Below are 22,652 nucleotides of genomic sequence, written 5' to 3'. Positions count from 1 at the left end.
TTGGTAAACTGTACTTCCACAGTGTTGACTTAACAGGGAGACGAAGTTTGACGTAATTCTGTAACGTTTCACGTAGCACTGAATTCTGTACAGATATCTTGTGAGAACTGGCAGTTCGCTGGACCACGTCTCACATCTTGCATTTCGAGAAGCAAACGTTGCTCCTCATCCTCATTTATTTGCTGGTTGTGAAACTTGCGTACGCATGTCTCAAAAAGTTGCAGAATAAGATAGTTCCCTCGGTTTTAAAACATCTCCTAGAAACTCCCACACAAAACGATTCAAGGTAACAAACTCTACACTGTCAGCCTATATTTTACCACTGTAAATTTCAGTATCTATAATTTTGACCATAATGGCCACTAATGGTCCGTATTGACTTAAATCACTGTTATTAGTTATTTAAATATCTGCCTTGTCAATACAGTTCAAATATTGATTCCGTATTTATGTATTAGCAAATATATTAGGCTTTGAATTGTACTGACAAAGCAGATCTTAAAATAATTAATAACACTGTAAATTTCAGGTAACATTTTCTGTTAGGGTATGGGCTGATGGAGGAACAAAGGAGGATCCTGTCTTGAAATAGTGTAAAATTCAGAGACAAGGGTGCGCTGGCGAAACAGGGAAGCCAATTGCTAGAATTGCTAAGTATCGAAAACTTGGCCTAGGAGACATGAACAACATACCGCCGAATATAAGGAATACTGTATGTACGTACGAATAAATATGCCTAGGTATTTAATTATAAAACTACTATTGTTACTACTACTACTACAGAATTTAAACGTTTATGGAGAAAAAGCAGAGGTGTCTACTTCAGAACCCACACAATATAGGGCAAAAGTGAATCTTTGCCTGTGTCTGTCTTAAATGAAGTCAGCGGCAGAATTCCATAACTTGGTCCTCAGCTTTCAATTTTACTTTATTTTTTCCTGCCGGCACTCGTTTCACACAGTCATTAATGCGCGACACCGAGCATATTGCGTCCCCATTAATAAGCAGATGGTTTTTCATCACTGTAGAATACAATTTTCTAGGACGTCGTATTTCCTGCGGGTAACAATAATAGCGCCGTACAAGGTGGTCGACGTGTTACTTTATACGTCGGAATGGTGGGTACTTGCAAGAAGCAGACATATAGAACTCGCAACCTCCTCTATCCTTGGATTTGGATCTTTTTGATAATTTCGTCTCCAATTTCCAGATGAGTTCGAACAGGTTCTTTCATTTAAGGAGCTTGGGGCATCCAGATAACAATCAGTTTATCTTGTTTGAGATGACGGTTCCGCTGTTGAACTAGACATCCCACTATCGACGCCCTCTCCATAAATATCATATACCGTACTTGCTGTCTCTACATACTGCCCTCAAAGGCACAGTCAGTTAGCTCTTGTCCTTATGCTCTGTCCTGAATGAGGCCAGTAACATTAGAGTGCGTTTAAACAGCTCTGCGTCGTTGGCTTATAGCATGCTTAGGAACTCCAGCAGGGTCAAATTTCGATTTTATTTATATATTTATTTCGGTATGTCAGGAGTCCGGCTGCATGGCTAAGTGGTTAGCGTGCTGGCCTTTGGCCACAGGGGTCCCGAGTTCGATTCCAGGCAGGGTCGGGAATTTTAACCATCATTGGTTAATTTCGCTGGTACGGGGACTGGTGTATGTGTTGTCTTCATCATTTCATCCTCATCGCGGCGCGCAGGTCGCCTACGGGTGTCAAATCAAGACTTGCACATGGCGAGCCGAACATGTCCTCGGACACTCCCGGCACTAGAAGCCATACGCTATTTCATCATGTCAGAAGCAAAGTTACGTGCATATATATATATATATATATATATATAAAGATTTACAAAAAAAATGTCTATAGAAAAGATGAAAAATATAAAAATAAACTGTGCTTCAAAAGTTCATATTGTGGTGCAGAAGAAACATGCAACGTCTAGTGGGTTCCTTGTCGCCTCAAACAGCTCTTTCTCAGTACATGTGGCAGGACAAAGATGACATTCTAGCAGATGGGCCGTAATCTCCACTTCACCACAGCCATACAAAAGAGAATCCACCGAATATACCCCCTTGTGCAGATTGATCTTGCACGTAGTAACACCCGAGAACAGCCTATTTAGAGATCTCCAGGTCGTCCAGTACTCCGATTCCCTGCCGTCTCTTAGAGTCTTCAGCTCTAGAATAAGACATCGGCGACGTAACTACATATTTTATCATGTATAGTAATGAACAATTTTAATTTGATATTGCCTCATTTAGGAGCTAGATATATTGTAAGCATCAGCATATGCACTTACTGCATACATACATAACATACATACATACATACATAGATACATACATACATACATACATACATACATACATACATACATACATACATACCGAGTTGGTTCCGCGGTTCACCTTCACACCGTGTAGCTGTTAGCTTGCATTCGGGAGGTTGTGGGTTCGAACCCTACTGTCTGCAGCCTTGAAGATAATTTCCTGTGGCTTCCTATTTTCATACCAGGAAAATGTTAGGGCTGTAACTCAATTAAGGCCGCGGTCGCCTCCTTTCCTATCCCATGTATGTGTCTATGTATGAATGTACTGTGTGTATGTTTAGTCCTTAGTCCGAAGGCTCGTTGTATCCTCACCAGCTCCACTATCAACTCTCATATATGGCCTAGGCATCACTGAACAGGCGTACTAGGGAGATAAGTGGGGTAGTTTCCCTTGCTTTCCTCATTGAGCCAGTAGTTGCTATTACATATCAAGCCAAGCCCACTGAAATGCATGCATGCACTAACTGATCCTATGAGCAACATTTTTACACCATTCATAGCAGGGAGTGGCTGCATAAGGAATGCCATTACTAGCGTCACTCATACCTCAGCCACCTTCATATTGTCAAAGCCAAGGATAAGATTGAGACAGATCAATGAAAGTAACAAAATTGTTCTAGCTAATACCAGTGCACTGTAAACACTAGATCTCGCCAGTAAAGACATTGCCACCATAATTATGAGGCGGTGTAGAGAAAATATATTTTTTTAAATCTTTTAGCGTTCAGTTTGTAAGCCTAAGAATTAATTATGCACCTCCACAATGCTTTATTTGTAACTAGCTATATGGCCTTGTTTAGTTTTACACCTATTATCTTTAAATAATAAAAACTGAGGCTAACCAACGTCGTCTTGATCTCCCTCTACTTCCCTTATACTCCATATGGTCCAGTATAATCCTAGGTAATCTATTTATCTATTCTTCTCCATTCGCCCTACATAACCGTACCAACCCAATCGGTGTATACGCACAGCTTCACCAGTTGAGTTAATTCCTAACTTGCCGAGCTGAGTGGCTCAGACGGCAGGTTCGATCCTGGCTTACTCCGGTGGTATTTGAAGGTGCTCAAATACGTCAGCTTCGTGTCGGCAAACTTACTGGTACGTAAAAGAACTCCTGCGGGACTAAATTACGGCACCTCGGCGTCTCCCAAAACCGTAAAAGTAATTAGTGCGACGTAAAGCAAATAACATTATAATTAATTTATAACTTAGCCTTTATCTCATTATACCGAGTACCATCATGCTATTGTTTCCACTTGTTTGTACGTCAGGTATCACTGTCGCTACCTTTATGTCTGTTACTTCCAACGTGTTAGTAAGATATCCTGATTTCTACCAGCTTGAAACTCCCTCACAGCAAAGGTGGTCTGAAAACGGACGTGCGTAAAGTAATTTCGCACTTACTATGCGTGTTAAATGTGTTCGATATTCTGAGATGTTTGTGCTGGTATATGATCGGGCTAAATGGTAGCCATATGTTAGTCTCAAATCAATCTGGAAAATCTCAAGCGTAAACTCAACTCAGGAAGTCAACCGAAAGTCACACATAAGTAGCCTACCATTGAATAACTGAATGTAGGCGTATCATTCCTAGTCCTCTCCAAGCTCGTCTCAGTATGCAGGTGCTGCAGTGCAGAGTCGTCCGACTCGTTGGCTGAATGGTCAGCGTACTAGCCTTCGGTTCCCGGCCGGGTCAGGGATTGTAACCTTCATTGGTTAATTTCAGTGGCTCGGGGGCTGGGTGTTTGTGCTTTAACTCACACACCACACGTAACACCACAATAATGCACAGTTATGGCAGATGCTGCCCAACCTCATCAGAGGGTCTGCCCTACAAGGGCTGCGCCAGGCTAGAAATAGCCACACGAAACTATTAAACGTGCAGAGTCGCACTCTCGAAAGCTGAAATAACCGACTTGATTTGCACGTATACATATGCTATTTAATTTTGATTCGGATAATTAATGTGAAGGACAACGAGAACACTGTCAATTCGGTCATCACATGTGGACACTTGAGCAGCAAATTTGTTGTCATTATGGCGTGCACTGGCTGTGCAGCTGGAAGAACGCCAGTCAAACGCCATCGTTAGCACGTGGCATCGTATCTGGACAACATAACGACTCTACTCATGTCCGTTGATACAGATGTCGTACAAGAGTCTGCTCGTTGGAGCGTGGCCAGCTCTCTTCGCCATCCATCAGCCGACAACAAAGAAATCACTGTGCTCCACAGATCTATATGTGTTGTACCCGAGACTAATTCAGAGCCACTAGGACGGGTTGAATAAAGAAATTTAACATCGCATTTTCCATCCGTCAGCTGTTTATTTATTTGTTTGTTTATTTATTTATTTAGTACCAAGCACGATAGCTGCAGTCGCTTAAGTTCGGCCAGTATCCAGTATTCGGGAGATAGTGGGTTCGAACCCCACTGTCGGCAGCCCTGAAGATGGTTTTCCGTGGTTTCCCATTTTCACGCCAGGCAAAATGCTTGGGCTGTACCTTAATTAAGGCCGCGGCCGCTCCCTTCCCAGTCCTAGCACTTTCCTGTCCCATCGTCGCCATAAGACCTATCTGTGTCAGTGCGAGGTAAAGCCAATAGCAAAAAAAAAAAAAAAAAAATATTTAATTCATTAATTTATCTGGCTAGCACAGTTGGACGAATCATTCCTGTGGACAGATAACAGTATTAATTTCATTATGTTGATTTCATTTAAGAACTAAAGACTTCGAGGTAATCGTCCCGGTGATTCTCTGGAAGTAAAACCTGTCGATAATCTGCGTTATAGTGGTGTCAGTATTGCTCTGTGTATATTTTATTACTCAGAGAATTAGAAACGAACCGTGGTGGATTTTGAGTACATTCCTGGATTGACGAAAAACAGGTACCAATATCTTCTAAACACACCAGGATTATCCAGAAAGTGAAAACAGATATTATCCTAGAGTGAACGTATGGAGATAATACAACACAATCAATCAATCAATCAATCAATCAATCAATCAATCAATCACTACCGATCTGCATTTAGGGCAGTCACCCAGGTCGCGGATTCCCTATGTGTTTTTTTTCCTAGCTTTTTCGTAAATGATTTCAAAGAAATTGGAAATTTATTGAACATCTCCCTTGGTTATTCTAATCCCTAACACCCCTCCCTATAAACGAATATTTGCCTCGATTTGTCCTCTTGAATGTTCATATTGTGATCTTTCCTACCTTTAAAGTCATCACTCAAACATATTCGTCTCCTGATGTCGTTCCACGCCATCTCTCCACTGACAGCTCGGAACGTACCACTTAGTCGAGCAGCTCGTCTGCTTTCTACCAAATCTTCCCAGCCCAAACTTTGCAACATTTTTGTAACGCTACTCTTTTGTCGGAAATCACCCAGAACAAATCAAGCTGCTTTTCCTTGGATGTTTTCCAGTTATTTAATCAAGTAAACCTGGTGATGGTCCCATACACTGGAAACACACTCTAGTTGGGGTCTTATCAGAGACGTATATGCCCTCTCCTTTACATCCTTACAACCACCCCTAAGTACCCTCATACCCATGTGCAGAGATCTGTACCCTTGATTAACAATCATATTTATGTGATTACCCCAAGGAAGATCTTTCCTTATATTAACACCTAGATACTTACAATGATCCCCAAAAGGAACTTTCATCCCATCAACGCAATTATTAAAACTGAGAGGACTTTTCCTAGTTGTATAACTCACAACCTGACTTTTAACCCCGTTTATCATCATGCCATTGCCTACTGTCCACCTCACAACATTATTGAGGTCATTTTGCAGTTGCTTACAAACTTGTAACTTATTTATTACTCTGTTCAGAATAACATCATCTGCAAACAGCCTTATCTCTGATTCCACTTCTTCACACATATCATTGATATATATAAGAAAACATAAATGTCGAATAATACTGCCTTGTGGAATTCCCCTCTTAATTATTACAGGGCCAGATAAAGCTTCGCCTACACTAATTCTCTGAGTTATACTTTCTAGAAATATAGCCACCCATTCAGTCACTCTTTTTTCTAGTCCAGTTACATTAATTTTTGCCAGTAGTCTCCCGTGGTCTACCCTATCAAATGCCTTAGATAGGCCAATTGCAGTACAGTCCATTTGACCTCCTGAATCCAGGATATCTGCTATATCTTGCTGGAATCCTACAAGTTGAGCTCCAGTGGAATAACCTTTCCTAAATCCAAACTGCCTTCTGTCAAACCAGTTATTAATTTCGCAAACATGTCTAATATAACCAGAAAGAATGCCTTCCCAAAGCTTACCTGCAATGCATGTCAAACTAACTGGCTGGTTATTTTCAGCTTTATGCCTATCAGCCTTTCCTTTATACACAGGGGCTACTATAGCAACTCTCCATTCATTTGGTATAGCTCCTTCATGCAAACAGTAATCAAATAAGTACTTCTGATATAGTCTTTATCATAGGTAAAATTTAATACTTCTTTAACATTAGCCACCGCCCCTATCTGGACATTATCCTTGTAACCAACAATCTTTACATACTGCTGACTGAATACTTCTGCCTTTTGAAGATCCTCGCATACACACTCCCCGTGTTCATTAATGATTCCTTGAATGTCCTTCTTGGAACCTGTTTCTGCCTTAAATTACCTATACATACTCTTCCATTTTTCACTAAAATTTGTATGACCACCAATTATGCTTGCCATCATGTTATCCTTAGCTGACTTCTTTGCTTGATTCAGTTTCCTAGTAAGTTCCTTCAATTTTGCCTTACTTCCACAACCATTTTTAATTCTATTTCTTTCCAGCATGCACTTCCTTCTTAGTCTCTTTACTTCTCTGTTATAATATAGTGGATCTTTAGCATTCCTTACCACCTTTAAAGGTACAGACCTATTTTCGCATTCCTCAACAATTGCGTTAAACCCATCCCAGAGTCTGTTTACATTTTTATTTACCGTTTTCCACCGATCATAGTTACTTTTTAAAACATCCCTCAGGCCTCTTTTATCAGCCATATGGTACGGCCTAATAGTCCTAATTTTAATACTTAACTTTCTTTCACGTTTGTTTTTAACTACGACAAAAACAGCTTCGTGATCATTAATACCATCTATTACTACGGTTTCTCTATAGAGCCAATCTCGTTTTACCAACACCACATCCAAAATAAATAGGAGAGCTGTGAGAGTTCAACTCCCAAGCGTCAGCATTTTTTCTGCTGCGTCAGCAGGTTAACAAACCGTGACGTCAGCACCCAGCAGGGGAGCAATGCAGGTTCTGACCCGAGGTCATTGACCCTTAGTTGAGTAGTAGAGCAATGTACGATCGCGGATTTTGTATGAGAGCGAGCCTAACCTCGTAGTCGCCATCTTGAGGGCCCTAACCTCACTTTAACGGCTAGTTGCCCTTCCCAACTCCTAAGAGAGCGAGCCTAACCCCACATCCGCTATTTTGAGGGGCTTAACCTTAGTTTTACGGCAAGATGTCCTTTCCGACTCCAGTTGCACAAGATGGCGGCTATATACAGCTCCTTATGAGACGCCGAAGGGCGCTTGCGCAAGATGGCGGCTATACATTCACGGCGTAAGGGCGCTTGCACATGATGGCGGTTATACAAAGACGGCCAAAGAGCGCTTGCACATGATGGCGGTTATACAAAGACGGCCAAAGGGCGCTTGCACATGATGGAGGTTATACAAGGACGGCCTAAGGGCGCTTGCGCAGGATGGCGGCTGCTCTTATGAGTCGGGCTAGGGGCTCTTGCGCAAGATTGCGGCTATACATATTCTCTTATGGAAAAAGACGACGACTATGGACGATTGATTGCACAATATGGCGGCTATACATGGGCTCTTATGGAGAAAGATAACGGCCATCGGCGATTGCGCAAGATGGTGCTATACACGGCCTCTTATAGAGGAAGATGGTGGCCATGGGCGATTGCACAGGATGGCGGCTATATACGGACTCTTATAGAGAAAGATGACGGCCATGGGTGATTGCACAAGATGGTGGCTGTACACGGGCTCTTGTGGAGAAAGATGACGGCTATGGGTGATCGCACAAGTTGGCGGCTATACACGGGCTCTTATGGAGAAAGATGCCGGCTATGGCTGATTGTACAAGATGGTGGCTATACACGGGCTCTTGTGGAGAAAGATGCCGGCTATGGCTGATTGTACAAGATGGTGGCTATACACGGGCTCTTTTGGAGAAAGATGCCGGCTATGGCTGATTGTACAAGATGGCGGCTATACACGGGCTCTTGTGGAGAAAGATGACGGCTATGGGTGATCGCACAAGTTGGCGGCTATACACGGGCTCTTATGGAGAAAGATGCCGGCTATGGCTGATTGTACAAGATGGTGGCTATAATTAGATTCTTATAGAGAAAGATGACGGCCATGGGCGATTGCGCATGATGGCGGCTATACATGGGCTCTTATGGAGAAAGATAACGGCCAGGGGCGATTGCACAAGATGGCAGCTATACATGGGTTCTTATGGAGAAATATGTCGGCTATGGGCGATTGCACAAGATGGCGGCTATACATGCGCTCTTATGGAGAAAAATGACTGCCATTGGCGATTGCACAAGATGACGGCTATACGTAGGCTCTTATGAGAACTTCTAGAACCTGGGTCAGAGGTTACTGTGCAAGATGGCGGCTATACATAAGCTCTTATGAAACGGCGTAGGGGCGCTTGCGCATTATGGCGGCTATACACAAGCTCTTATGAAGAAAGCTGGCCCAGGGGCTATTGCTCAAGATGGCGGCTATACATAGATACTTTTGGAGAAAGCTGGTATAGAGGAGACATAGGATTTAAGGAGACGCCCTAAGGGCGCTTGCGCAGGATAGCGGCCATACACAGGCTCTTATGGAATCCTCCGACGCGACACAGCCGCGCTGCTCCTCCTTATCCGTATAGCAAAAGGCCATGGGAGACAGCCGCCTTCCTCCTTGTCCTCCTCCTCCTCCTCCTCCTCCTCCTCCTTATCCGTATAGCAAAAGGGCTCCTCTTCCTGGCAAATGGGCAAAAGGACACCTCTTCCTCATCTGTAAGTCAAAAGGGCAAAATGGCTTTTCCTGGCAAAAGGTTACTGTTACCTCCTTATCCGTAGGACAAAATGGCAAAAAGGTTTCTCTTCCTTATGTTTGCCAAGATGGCAAAAAGGCTTCCTCCTAGCAAAAGGGCTCCTCTTTCTAGCAAAAGGGCTCCTCTTCCTGCAGAAGGGCAACTCCTTCTCCTTACAGTTACTGAGGTAAGCTCAGTCTCTCTTCTTACGGACAGATACTTTCCTGCGCAAATAGAATTGCACGTCACATCACAAAAATATAGTGCAGATATACTTACGTTATTAAACTGGTGTAGCGTTATCCTCTTGTTCTCGTCGCATAAGTTTTTACCCTTTTCGATTGAAGAGGGAGCGGTAGGAGGATGATGCGGTAAAGAGAAGGTAATACTTTTTCGATTGCAATTAGCGTGCAGAAATGTAGAATTAAATGTAGGATAAGCAAATGCTGTATGTTACTATCTGACAAGGCAAAACAGGTTGAATCGTGTTACAGAATGCAATTAGCAAAAATATAGAATCCACAAGCTAATGCTGTATGTCTTTATCCAACAACAGAAAATATGTTGACTACTAAACAGAAAAACTTATAATACAAACACAATAGTTACTGTGCTGTATGTCTCTATTCGACAAGTTCAATCCTGTTGCAATTAGCACACACTAGAATTGGTTGTAGAACAAGCTAATGTTGTATGTCTTTATCTAACATGATAAAACATGTTGACACTTAGTGTTTGGAACGGAAAAACTTATAGCGCAAAACATTATGAGATTCGAACTGTGTTTTTACGTGCATTATGAGCAAAATCTCTCTGTTGATACAAACGTACTTCTTTGCAATTAGCGCGCATATATGGTATTGCAAATGTTGTATATCTCCATCCGACATAACTCTTCTTAATTACTCTAGATATAATGATTACTACTTAGCAGGGAATACCTTTGTCCTAAGGAGATTGATTTTGCGGGATTCGAGAGCATGCAACATCTGTATAGTGATTTAGTTATCGAAACGGAATAAAAAAATCATACTACTGTGCAGATAAAACCATTTTACTAATTAGCAGGGGATACTTTTGTCCTACATCATATTGTGTTAAGGAGAAAAATCGTGGATTTAAACCCTGTTCTAACACAATAAAAAATCATGGGATTCGAACTTGGTTTACAAGGGAGAGGAATAGAAGTGTACTTCCTCTTAAATCAATAATCACATCTATTATGTAGATAAAATGAGCTGTAAGAGGGATCGGAAATATATATTGTTAACTTACCTTTATTTTAGGTACGACTACTCACGCGACACTCTTTTTAGTCGAGAGGTGTTTTGAATTGATGTAACCTCGAAGGATTTACTTCTACGAATCGAACCCTCAGCCTTATGAACTAAGACATAATAGGACTGAATGCCGACACTTACAACAGGTGTTTTGTGTTTATAACACTGATTGTCTGATTGTAACGTCATGAATATATTTTTAAGCACTAGAGTATTTTATAGCCTACTGTAATGTTCACAAGACTAGTTGATTCTCTTCTTGAGATGTTTGCACAGGTACAGAACAGTTGTCGGCTTAGACAATAAAGTAGAATGGAAAAGCTCCGATAGAATAGAAACGTTGTGTTCTTCTTTTTCTTCCGTATGCATCTCTTTTTCTGGTGGTGTGAGGTTAGTAACGGAACTTGTAGCTCGATAGCTGCAGTCGCTTAAGTGCGGTCAGTATCCAGTATTCGGGAGATAGTGGGTTCGAACCCCACTGTCGGCAGCCCTGAAGATGGTTTTCCGTGGTTTCCCATTTTCGTACCAGGCAAATGCTGGGGCTACCTTAATTAAGGCCACGGCCGCTTCCTTCCCACTCCTAACCCTTTCCTGTCCCATCGTCGCCATAAGACACACTGTGTCGGTGCGACGTAAAGCCAATAGCAAAAAAATAGACGATGTTATATCGTTTCGATAACGAGTGAACGCGGTTAAAGATGGTGGCTGTTATTTTGACAGATGGAAAAAGCATATGGTTTGTAAATTGCTCGCCACCACATGCATAAGGTGGCAACAGTGAGGTTTAGCATCGTCAAGGTGACAGCACTGAGGTTAGCCATGTTTACTTGTTTAAAATCCATGCCCACGTGGTTAAAGATGGCAGCTGTGAAAAAGCACGTGGATTTTAAATTGCGCGCCACTACGTGAATAAGGTAGCAGCAATGAGGTCAGGGTCTGTCAAGATGGCAGCACTGAGGTTAGCCATGTTTACTTGTTTAAAATCCCGCGCCCACGTGATTAAAGATAGCAGCTGTCATCTTGGCAGATGTCAAAAAGCACCATGTACATAAGTTGGCAGCAATGAGGTTTAGGCCCGTCAAGATGGCTGCACTGAGGTTAGCGATGCTCTGTTGTCCATAAAACTGAGGTTAGGGTCCGTCAAGATGACAGTTGTCAAAAAAGCACCTGGCCAAACACGTGGCTTTGTTTACAAACAAAAGCACGTGGTTATGACGTTACGGTCACGTGACCGAGTCAATCGCAGGCTCTTATGAAGAAAGGAGGCCCAGGGGCTACTGCGCAAAATGGCGGCTATACATAAACTTTTATAAAGAAAGCTGGCCTAGGGGCTATAGGAGCCCATGCATTATTCTACTCGTATACTGTAATAATTACGATGATCTCGGGAGCTCTGGACCAGGCAGAAACACCATATTCGTACCTGTAACGCATGAAATAGACTAGGGCAGAACCTCATACGAAGTTTCCTATTTTACTTTATTCCATATGGTTCATATTGAAGATTCAGTATCTATTTTTACCGTTCCAATTCCTTATTAATAAAACGGCTTCTAAAATAATATTTTAGAATATATTACATTCCATATACAAAGATTCTATTCTCAAAATAATCATTATCCGCATATCATCCCATATAATACGAAGATTCACCATTATCAAACCATATTTCACACTCATGACTTCACACATATTGATCGACCTCATGTTATCATACCTATCATTCGATACAAATATTCCTGCCCGTCAAAAAATCAATGCAAATCACCCCAAGTACTCTATGCCTTTGCTACTGTGATAACGCTCTGCCTTAAGTTGCCATTAAAAGATCCTTCAATTACCGTTACAACTTCCAATATCATTCCATGAGTAAATGAATCTAAATAATATAGCTGTACAATAGATCTCGTGATCTTAATAAGTTATCCAGAAATGAAGATGTCGCTCTCAATAACAGCATATACGTGCTACACTTAACTTAGCGTTGAATATTGTTGTCTCCTAAAAATTGTATTCATTTTAAATGAAGCTACAGTATATCAAATTCACATTCCTTGAAAATTTCAATATGTTCTGCACTCACTTAAATAAAAGAAGAAAAGGCAAACACACACAAACTACACTACATCCTGAAAAGAAAACTACGAGTAATTAATAAAATGATAATAACAATATTATTGGCTTTACGATTTTCGGAGGCGCCGAGGTGCCGTTATTTAATCCCTAAGAGTTCTTTTACGTGCCAGTAAATCTACCGACACGAGGTTGTCGTATTTGAGCACCTTCAAATACCACCGGACTGAGCCAGGATTGAACTTCCCAAGTAGGGGTCAGAAGACCAGCGCCTCAAACGTCTGAGCCACTCAGCCCGGCTAGATAAAATGAAAAAAAGACTTATCGTGAAATTGGACCTCCTCCTGGAACAGGTGTCGTATCGCATCCCTTCATAGTGACGTCCTTTCCCTCAATGTTCACGTCATGTTTACGGCTTGACGATACATTAATTGCCTTCGATCACTTTCACTGTTCTCCTGGCACTCTGAGACGTAGGGTGTTCATTATGCACTCGTGTTACTTCGTTTCGAATTAAAAGTTATATTAGCCTTTGAAAACAACAGAATTTCAAACCAAATGTTAAATCGTATTCCGTTAAAATACCACACCGTTCCGAATATGCATTTAGTTAAGCTCAAGGAGAGTCTTCCTCCAGTTGAAAATAAAGTTAATAACCTGTCCGAACAAAGTACAATATTTCACGGCTCGTCTTGTTAGATCCTCGCGGTAACACTTTATACGATGAGATACGCGATAAAAAGAGTACATATTGCTCCGAACGAAAGTTCTTCTGGGTAAATGATAATGGGGTTCGAAAATCAATCATTGGCGGTTCCCAGTATTGCCGGCTTCGCACTACGTAGATTATTCCAATCTTATATTTACTTCACTATGGCTATGTCACCATATCTTTTACTAATATCGATGTAAAACATCTAGGTGATACCGTTATTCCACTTCTCCGTAATTTCATTCTGTCATCAATGTCCCAATAAATATAGTTGTCCATTTGACTGTTACTGACATCATATTTGTGATACCATATATTCCTTTTCCCGAATAAATTTCCATTGTCACATGGCCCCGTACTGCTCCATCTTATCCTTGAGTGAGGGAAAATGTCACACTTCCAACAGTACTTCATCATTTCACTTTGCTGTATCCTCCTGTCTTTTGTCCAGAAGTTATTACCTTTCCTTTTCTCCTTCTCTTGAAATCCGTAGGACATTTCTCTTTAGTCCTAAACTTACAAAAAAGAAAGAAAAAAGAAAACCCACTCACGCACACAATATTTTTTATAAACCGTGTAGGTTGGCCACTGTTACCCATGTGTTGTGTGTGTTGCAGGTCTACCTGGCGCTGTTCCAGCCGTTGAAGGTGACACGCCACCAGTTCAAGAAAGTGCTCAACTGCATGAAGATGATCCGCCAGCTCAAGTACCAGGAGGTGTACGCGCAGGAGAAGGTCACCAAAGTTGACAGCTTGTCGCTTGTGCTCTCTGGCAAGTAAGTACACTTCTTTATCATTTTACTTCATTCAAATTATACGAATCCGAACTTGTGCGAGTAAGGTGATCGAGAATATATTGCGTATTGAGTTTCTGAAGATGTAAAAGTAAGTTGATTTTCCTTCCTGAAGTATCATTACATGGAAATGCTGAAAAAACAGTCATTACAAATGAAGCAACCCCTTCCCTCTATAATTTGATTTACGTCGCTCCGACACAGATAAGGCGACGATGGGATAGGAAAGGCCCATGCATGATTGTAGACCTATTGTGCCTTTATACTTCCCCCTATGTATTAATCTGATGTGCTTATTGTTTTATTTATGAAAAGAATAATATTGTTTATAATTCATTGTATTTCTACATACCCCGACATCGTATTACAGAATCATTGCTAGGAAACTGCCCGGAGAGGACTTATCCATCTTTCAAACTGAACGATGTCCAATTCCGTAGTGTAATGGTTAGCATTATTAGTTGCAGTCCTCGGTCGCCCGGTTTCGATTCCGGGTACTGCCATAAATTTAAGGGTGGCAGGAGGGCTGATATGTGTTTAAAAAGGCTCATGCAGCTCATCTTCATTGGGGGTGTGCCTGAAAAAACTGCACCCTCTTAGGACTAGGACGCCAATTTACTTACTGAACGGTGACATGCCGTATTATGGGACCTACCTACTACATTCCTGTTGCCAACCCTACGTTGAGGGATGTAATGCCTATTGCGTGTTTCTATGGTGGTTAGTAGTGTGGTGTGATGTCTGAATATGAAGAGGAGAGTGTTGGAACAAATACAAACATCCAGTCCCCAGGCCTGAAGAATTAATCAGAAGCTATTAAAATCCGTGCCCCGGGCGGGAATCGAACCCGGGACCCTCCGAACCGAAGGCCTCAATTTTGATCATTCAGCCAAGGAGTCGGAAAAATCAGTATTTCTACTAAAGATCGGAATTAGGTAGGTCAAGTATGTGCAGTATATTTCCTTTTTTACAATTTGCTTTACTTCGCACCGACACAGGCAGGTCTTATGGCGACGAAGGGATAGGAAAGGCCTAGGAGTGGGAAGAAAGCGGCCGTGGTCTTAATTAAGGTACAGCCCCAGCATTTGCCTGGTGTGAAAATGGGTAAACCGCGGAAAACCATCTTAAGGGCTGCCGACAATAGGGCTCGAACCCAGTATCTTCCGGATGCAAGCTCACAGCTCCGTGCTCCTAACCGCACGGCCGACTCGCCCGGTCAATATATTCGCTGGGATAGGGTATGTTTACATTTTCCGCTCTTCCCCAACCCAAGTGGTATATCGTGACGTATGCAGTTACAGTAGACAATGATTTCAGGTTTCAGGTCGCCGAATTTGTCCAAATCGAAGATACGATGTCATTTCCGAAAAGCTTGAAAAGTGGAATATTTCGTTATTTTTAGAATGTCAGATGCTCGTTGCCTCATACTTTTGACTAACATTAGCTGTATCAGACATAATATGAAACGTCATGTTGACAAAGAACCAGGCAGAGTAGCTCAGTCGGTGAACTACTGGCCTTCTGAGCTCAAGTTGCTAGGTTCGATCCTCGCTCAGTCCGGTGATATTTGAAGGTGCTCAGGTATGTCAGCCTCCTGACGGTAGATTTGCTGGTACGTAAAAGAACTCATTGTGACAAAATCCGGCACCTTGGCGTCTCTGGAAAGAGTGAAAGTAGTTGGTAGGACGTTAATATTGTTTATTATTAATATTATTATTTGACAGAGATGTACTTGGTAGCGGTAACTGTTAAAAAATTGGTACAGAATAGATTTTCATCCGTGTACGTAATCCTCGGATGCGAAAACATGTTAGTCACGTGTATTTTAAAGAAGCAGAACAAGGGATCTCCAGAAATCTATGAAGAGAGACTTACCCTGAACTTCCACTACCTGAAAATCGAATGTTGCTTCCTAAGCGCACAGGTCTCCTTACGACAGACATGTTCAGTACAGTTACGTGTCAACATTAGTTTTGTGCACTCCAAGACGCAGGGGAAGGCAGTGCATTACGCCCGACTCTTGGTGTAAACCACGGCAGTTTCGTATGAAATAATTTGAGTGAGTAAATTTGTCAACTTCTCCCTTAGAGTACCCCCATGCATAAGGTTTATAGGCGATTGGGAAGGTAGTGACCATTCTTCAAGATAAACTTCATGCCAACATTTTGAAATAAGCGATCGCGGAAATTCACCTGGAGGGGTAGCTGACGTATCTCCTCACTTGTGATTAAACGCACAGAGCTATCCTAATTTGTTTTGATTTTTACGTTCTTTATTCACGGAAGAATCTTCAAGAAAGGCCGTCTATTTGTAAAGATTATGTGGAGCTTCAATGGCTTCTCATTCTATAGCTCATTCCATGTTAAGAAAACAGTAGTGCTCTCATGACAACAGGGTTGCCATATCGAACGGTTCTGCTCAACACCATCAACGGGAAAACGGCGGCACATAAATTTATGAAATTCAGTATTTAAGTTCGAGACAAAAAGCGAAAGAAACTAATCTACAAATTATTTTTATGAACTAAAGGGGAGCGTAGGGAGGGGGATTACAGGGGATATTTTTAGTTTGTACAGAATCAGATGTAAAGTACTGCACATAAAATCCTTAGCATTGAAATTTAAGGCAAATTGGGTCGGAAAATAGACAAATAATTTTTATGGGCTCGAAGGGTGAGGGATGCATTTAATACATAATACACGTAGGCTTATCGCATAACGCTCACTCAACACAAAACAATTACGCACTGATTTAAAGTCTAAAAACAAACACGCAACAAATAAATACTCTAGATGGCTTATCTGCAGAAGTGAGTAGCCGGCGATTCACAGAGTGAGGGACTACACGAGACTTGTTTTTTTTTTTTTTTGCTAGGGGCTTTACGTCGCACCGACACAGATAGGTCTTATGGCGACGATGGGATGGGAAAGGCCTAGGAGTTGGAAGGAAGCGGCCGTGGCCTTAATTAAGGTACAGCCCCAGCATTTGCCTGGTGTGAAAATGGGAAACCACGGAAAACCATCTTCAGGGCTGCCGATAGTGGGATTCGAACCTACTATCTCCCGGATGCAAGCTCACAGCCAACGCGCCTCTACGCGCACGGCCAACTCGCCCGGTACGAGACTTGTACCAGACCAACACAGAGGAAGAAAAAATGAAGGAAGGCAACGAAGCGATGGCTGTTCCCGCCATTGTGCTTCCTCCCTACAAATGTATTCATGAAAACGAAAATATAATGTAGTTATTTTAATAACTCAGGGCAAAAATGCCTCATCCTTTTTATCTTTCATAATACATTACAAAGTACACTGACTGACAGAGCAAATGCAACACCAAGAAGGAGTGGTCAGAACTTTATGCCAATTGCAGGGTAGACTGACGTCACTGAGGTATGCTCATGATGTGAAATGCGCCGCTGTGCTGCGCACGTAGCGAACGATAAATGGGACACGGCGTTGGCGAATGGCCCACTTCGTACCGTGATTTCTCAGCCGACAGTCATTGTAGAACGTGTTGTCATGTTGCACAGGACACGTGTATAGCTAAGAATGCCAGGCCGCCATCAACGGAGGCATTTCCAGCAGACAGACGACTTTACGAGGGGTATGGTGATCGGGCTGAGAAGGGCAGGTTGGTCGCTTCGTCAAATCGCAGCCGATACCCATAGGGATGTGTCCACGGTGCAGCGCCTGTGGCGCAGATGGTTGGCGCAGGGACATGTGGCACGTGCGAGGGGTCCAGGCGCAGCCCGAGTGACGTCAGCACGCGAGGATCGGCGCATCCGCCGCCAAGCGGTGGCAGCCCCGCACGCCACGTCAACCGCCATTCTTCAGCATGTGCAAGACACCCTGGCTGTTCCAATATCGACCAGAACAATTTCCCGTCGATTGGTTGAAGGAGGCCTGCACTCCCGGCGTCCGCTCAGAAGACTACCATTGACTCCACAGCATAGACGTGCACGCCTGGCATGGTGCCGGGCTAGAGCGACTTGGATGAGGGAATGGCGGAACGTCGTGTTCTCCGATGAGTCACGCTTCTGTTCTGTCAGTGATAGTCACCGCAGACGAGTGTGGCGTCGGCGTGGAGAAAGGTCAAATCCGGCAGTAACTGTGGAGCGCCCTTCCGCTAGACAACGCGGCATCATGGTTTGGGGCGCTATTGCGTATGATTCCACGTCACCTCTAGTGCGTATTCAAGGCACGTTAAATGCCCACCGCTACGTGCAGCATGTACTGCGGCCGGTGGCACTCCCGTACCTTCAGGGGCTGCCCAATGCTCTGTTTCAGCAGGATAATGCCCGCCCACACACTGCTCGCATCTCCCAACAGGCTCTACGAGGTGTACAGATGCTTCCGTGGCCAGCGTACTCTCCGGATCTCTCACCAATCGAACACGTGTGGGATCTCATTGGACGCTGTTTGCAAACTCTGCCCCAGCCTCGTACGGACGACCAACTGTGGCAAATGGTTGACAGAGAATGGAGAACCATCCCTCAGGATACCATCCGCACTCTTATTGACTCTGTACCTCGACGAGTTTCTGCGTGCATCGCCGCTCGCGGTGGTCCTACATCCTACTGAGTCGATGCCGTGCGCATTGTGTAACCTGCATATCGGTTTGAAATAAACATCAATTATTCGTCCGTGCCGTCTCTGTTTTTTCCCCAACTTTCATCCCTTTCGAACCACTCCTTCTTGGTGTTGCATTTGCTCTGTCAGTCAGTGTACATTATAATATCCCTTAATCACGAGGAATTATGGGTGTCTCAGAGGGAGTGTGTTCACTCTTGTTGATCTATAAGAGCAGTATTGTTTCTTTAACATGGAATGAGCTATAGTTCATTGTGCTGATTGTGAAAACGTGTACCAAGGTTTGCAATAAATCCTCGTTAGAGGATCAAACCGATCTAGTGTACTTATTTGCGTATCTACTTGCCCACTGTTGCACAACTCTTTTTGTGTTAATAGGCAATCGGTAAACAAAGCGGGTGCTGTTAATACCGGTATTGTGTGTGTGTCGTGGTGTGTTGCTGCAGTCACGCCACATAGATATGGTGTCCTCTTTCCTCAATACCTCACCCTCATTAAAATTTATCTGATGAATACCTGCATAGGGACGTCGGGAATCTGGAATGAGCCTCAAATAGCTTCAACTCTCGTTATCAATTCGTCTTGCATATCTCTCTCTAATCTCCAAATACTGATTTTTAATTATTATTTTAATGTTTCAGCTACTTTTCAAGTTGCTAGGTTCGATCCTGGCTCAGTCCGGTGATATTTGAAGGTGCTCAGATATGTCAGCTTCCTGACGGTAGATTTTCTGGCACGTAAAAAGAACTCTTGTGGGACAAAATCCGGCACCTTGGCGTCTCTGGAAAACGTGAAAGTAGTTGGTATGGCGTTAATATTTAAGATTCATGGTATATTTCTCTTTTGTGATATGCCAAAAGTCTCTAACTTCTCTTTTGTTATAAATATGCGAATTTTATGACTAAGCGTGTAAGATTTACTGTGTAGTATTGATAAAATATGTGGTCGTTGCTCCAGGTGTAGTGGATGTAGGCCTATCAGATGGCACGATATAATAAACAATTAAATATCCCACGATTCTGACTAGGGAACTGTATAGGTTGGACCAGACCAATTGCAATAAAACGTGTAGGATAATCAATTAAGATGTTGTTGTTTGAGTCATCAGTCCATAGACTGGTTTGATGCAGCTCTTCATGCCTCCCTATCCTGTGCTAACCTTTTCATTTCTACGTAACTATTGCATCCTACATCTGCTCTAATCTGCTTGTCATATTCATACCTTGGTCTACACCTACCGTTCTTACCACCTACACTTCCTTCAAAAACCAACTGAACAAGTCCTGGGTGTCTTAAGATGTGTCCTATCATTCTATCTCTTCTTCTCGTCAAATTTAGCCAAATCGATCTCCTCTCACCAATTCGATCCAGTATCTCTTCATTCGTGATTCGATCTCTCACCTTCAGCATTCTTCTGTAACACCACATTTCAAAAGCTTCTATTCTCTTTCTTTCTGAGCTAGTTATCGTCCATGTTTCACTTCCATACAATGCCACGCTCCACACGAAAGTCTTCAAAAACATCTTTCTAATTCCGATATCAATGTTTGAAGTGAGCAAATTTCTTTTCTTAAGAAAGCTCTTCCTTGCTTGTGCTAATCTGCATTTTATGTCCTCCTTACTTCTGCCATCGTTAGTTATTTTACTACCCAAGTAACAATATTCATCTACTTCCTTTAGGACTTCGTTTCCTAATCTAATATTTCCTACATCACCTGCCTTCATTCGACTGCACTCCATTATTTTTGTTTTGGACTTATTTATTTTCATCTTGTACTCCTTACCCAAGACTTCATCCATACCATTCAGCAACTTCTCGAGATCTTCTGCAGTCTCAGATAAAATAACAATATCATCGGCAAATCTCAAGGTTTTGATTTCCTCTCCTTGGACTGTGATTCCCTTTCCAAATTTCTCTTTGATTTCCTTTACTGCCTGTTCTATGTTAACATTGAAAAGGAGAGGGGACAAGCTGCAGCCTTGCCTCACTCATTTCTGGATTTCTGCTTCTTTTTCAAAGCCCTCGATTCTTATCAATGCAGACTGATTTTTATACAGATTGTAGATAATTCTTCGTTCTCGGTATCTGATCCTTATCATCTTCAGAATCATAAATAGCTTGGTCCAGTCAACATTATTGAATGCCTTTTCTAGATCTACGAATGCCATGTACGTGGGCTTGTCCTTCTTGATTCGATCCTCTAAGATCAGACGTAAAGTCAGGATTGCTTCACGTGTTCCTACATTTCTTCTGAAGCCAAATTGATCTTCTCCCAACTCAGCTTCAACTTGTTTTTCCATTCTTCTGTAAATTACAAGTTAAAATTTTGCAGGCATGAGATACTAAAGTAATGGTGCGGTAGTTTTCACATCTGTCAGCACCGGCTTTCTTGGGAATAGGTATAACAACATTCTGCCGAAAATCGGATGGGACTTCTCCTGTCTTATACATCTTGCACACTAAATGAAATAACCTTACCATGCTGGTTTCTCCTAAGGCAGTCAGTAATTCAGAGGGAATATCATCAATTCCAGGTGCCTTGTTCCTATTTAGGTCACTCACAGCTCTGTCAAACTCTGACCTCAAAATTGGGTCTCCCATTTCATCATCATCAACAGCCTCTTCATGTTCCAGAACCAAATTATCTACATCTTTACCTTGATACAATTGTTGGATATGCTCCTGCCATCTTTCTGCTTTGTCTTCTTTCCCTAGAAGTGGCTTTCCGTCTGAGCTCTTAATATTCATGCACCTAGATTTCCCCGTTTTACGGCCAGATGCCCTTCCTTACGCCAACCCTATCGTATATGGAGGGATGTAATCACTATTGTGTGTTTCTGTGGTGGTTGGTAGTGTAGTGTGTTGTCTGAATGTGAAGAGGAAAGTATTGGGACAAACACAAACATCCAGGCCCCGGGATAGAAGAATTAATCAGAGACGATTAAAATCCCCAACACGGCCGGGATTCGAACCCGGGACCCTCTGAACTGAAGGCCTCAACGCTGACCATTCAACCAATGAGACATGTCCATAGCATAACAAAATGTGTTATTCTGAAAAAGAATCCGGCAGGTTCCTCGTTTGTACAAACGGCATGCATATTAATATACATACTGTACAGAACCAAAACTTCATGTCTAAGACGAAATTCTAAAAAAAATAAATTATATTAGGTCCACCTATTCAGTACACTTCTGCCATTTAATAAATGGTTGGTTTAAAAGTTACATAGTTGTTTTAAACTGACCATTTAATAAATGGTAGAAATGTATTGAATAGGTGGACCTAGTAGAATTGAATTCTTTCAGAATTTCGTCTTATGTATTGGAAGTCAATACGAAACCGGAATGAAGTTCATTACTTGTAATAAGACTTCATGTAACATAATAGTTAACTTCCCTTATAAACTATTGAGAATTAATAACTACTAACTACTTTTCAAGGTTGTCGGAGACGCCGTGATGCCGGAATTTTGTCCCGCGTGAGTTCTTTAACGTACCAGTAAATCTACCGACACGAGGCTGACGTATTTGAGCACATTCAAATACCACCGGACTGAACCAGGATCGAACCTGTCAAGTTGGAGTCAGAAAACCAGCGCCTCAACCGTCTGAGCCACTCAGCCCGGCACTATTCAGAATTATTAAATCATTAATAATATAATATTCATATGCGTTACTTGTTAATAAAATAGGTTGGTAAAACGTCAAATTCTGTTCGTGTTATCAGAACCTCAGTTTTTGGTATTATATGCAACCGTAAAATAGAGCTATCTCT

The 22,652-nt window shown here is 42.3% G+C and overlaps 1 protein-coding gene across 1 annotated transcript in view; it reads left to right on the top strand.

Annotated features, from left to right (window-relative positions):
* The first annotated feature begins 13,839 nt into the window (after positions 1-13,839).
* Positions 13,840-22,652, top strand: part of LOC136862779 (popeye domain-containing 2) — a 255,712-nt gene continuing 246,899 nt past the window's right edge. Inside the window, exons 1-2 of the mRNA XM_068226268.1 lie at positions 13,840-13,920; positions 14,110-14,267. Coding sequence (XP_068082369.1) covers positions 13,840-13,920; positions 14,110-14,267 — 239 coding nt within the window. The remainder of the gene's footprint in view (positions 13,921-14,109; positions 14,268-22,652) is intronic.

This window comes from Anabrus simplex, chromosome 1 (assembly GCF_040414725.1).
Source record: "Anabrus simplex isolate iqAnaSimp1 chromosome 1, ASM4041472v1, whole genome shotgun sequence".
In the NCBI taxonomy this organism is placed as follows: domain Eukaryota; kingdom Metazoa; phylum Arthropoda; class Insecta; order Orthoptera; family Tettigoniidae; genus Anabrus; species Anabrus simplex.
The sequence above is the reverse complement of the archived record's forward strand: the minus strand, read 5'-3'. Positions and strand labels throughout refer to the sequence as shown.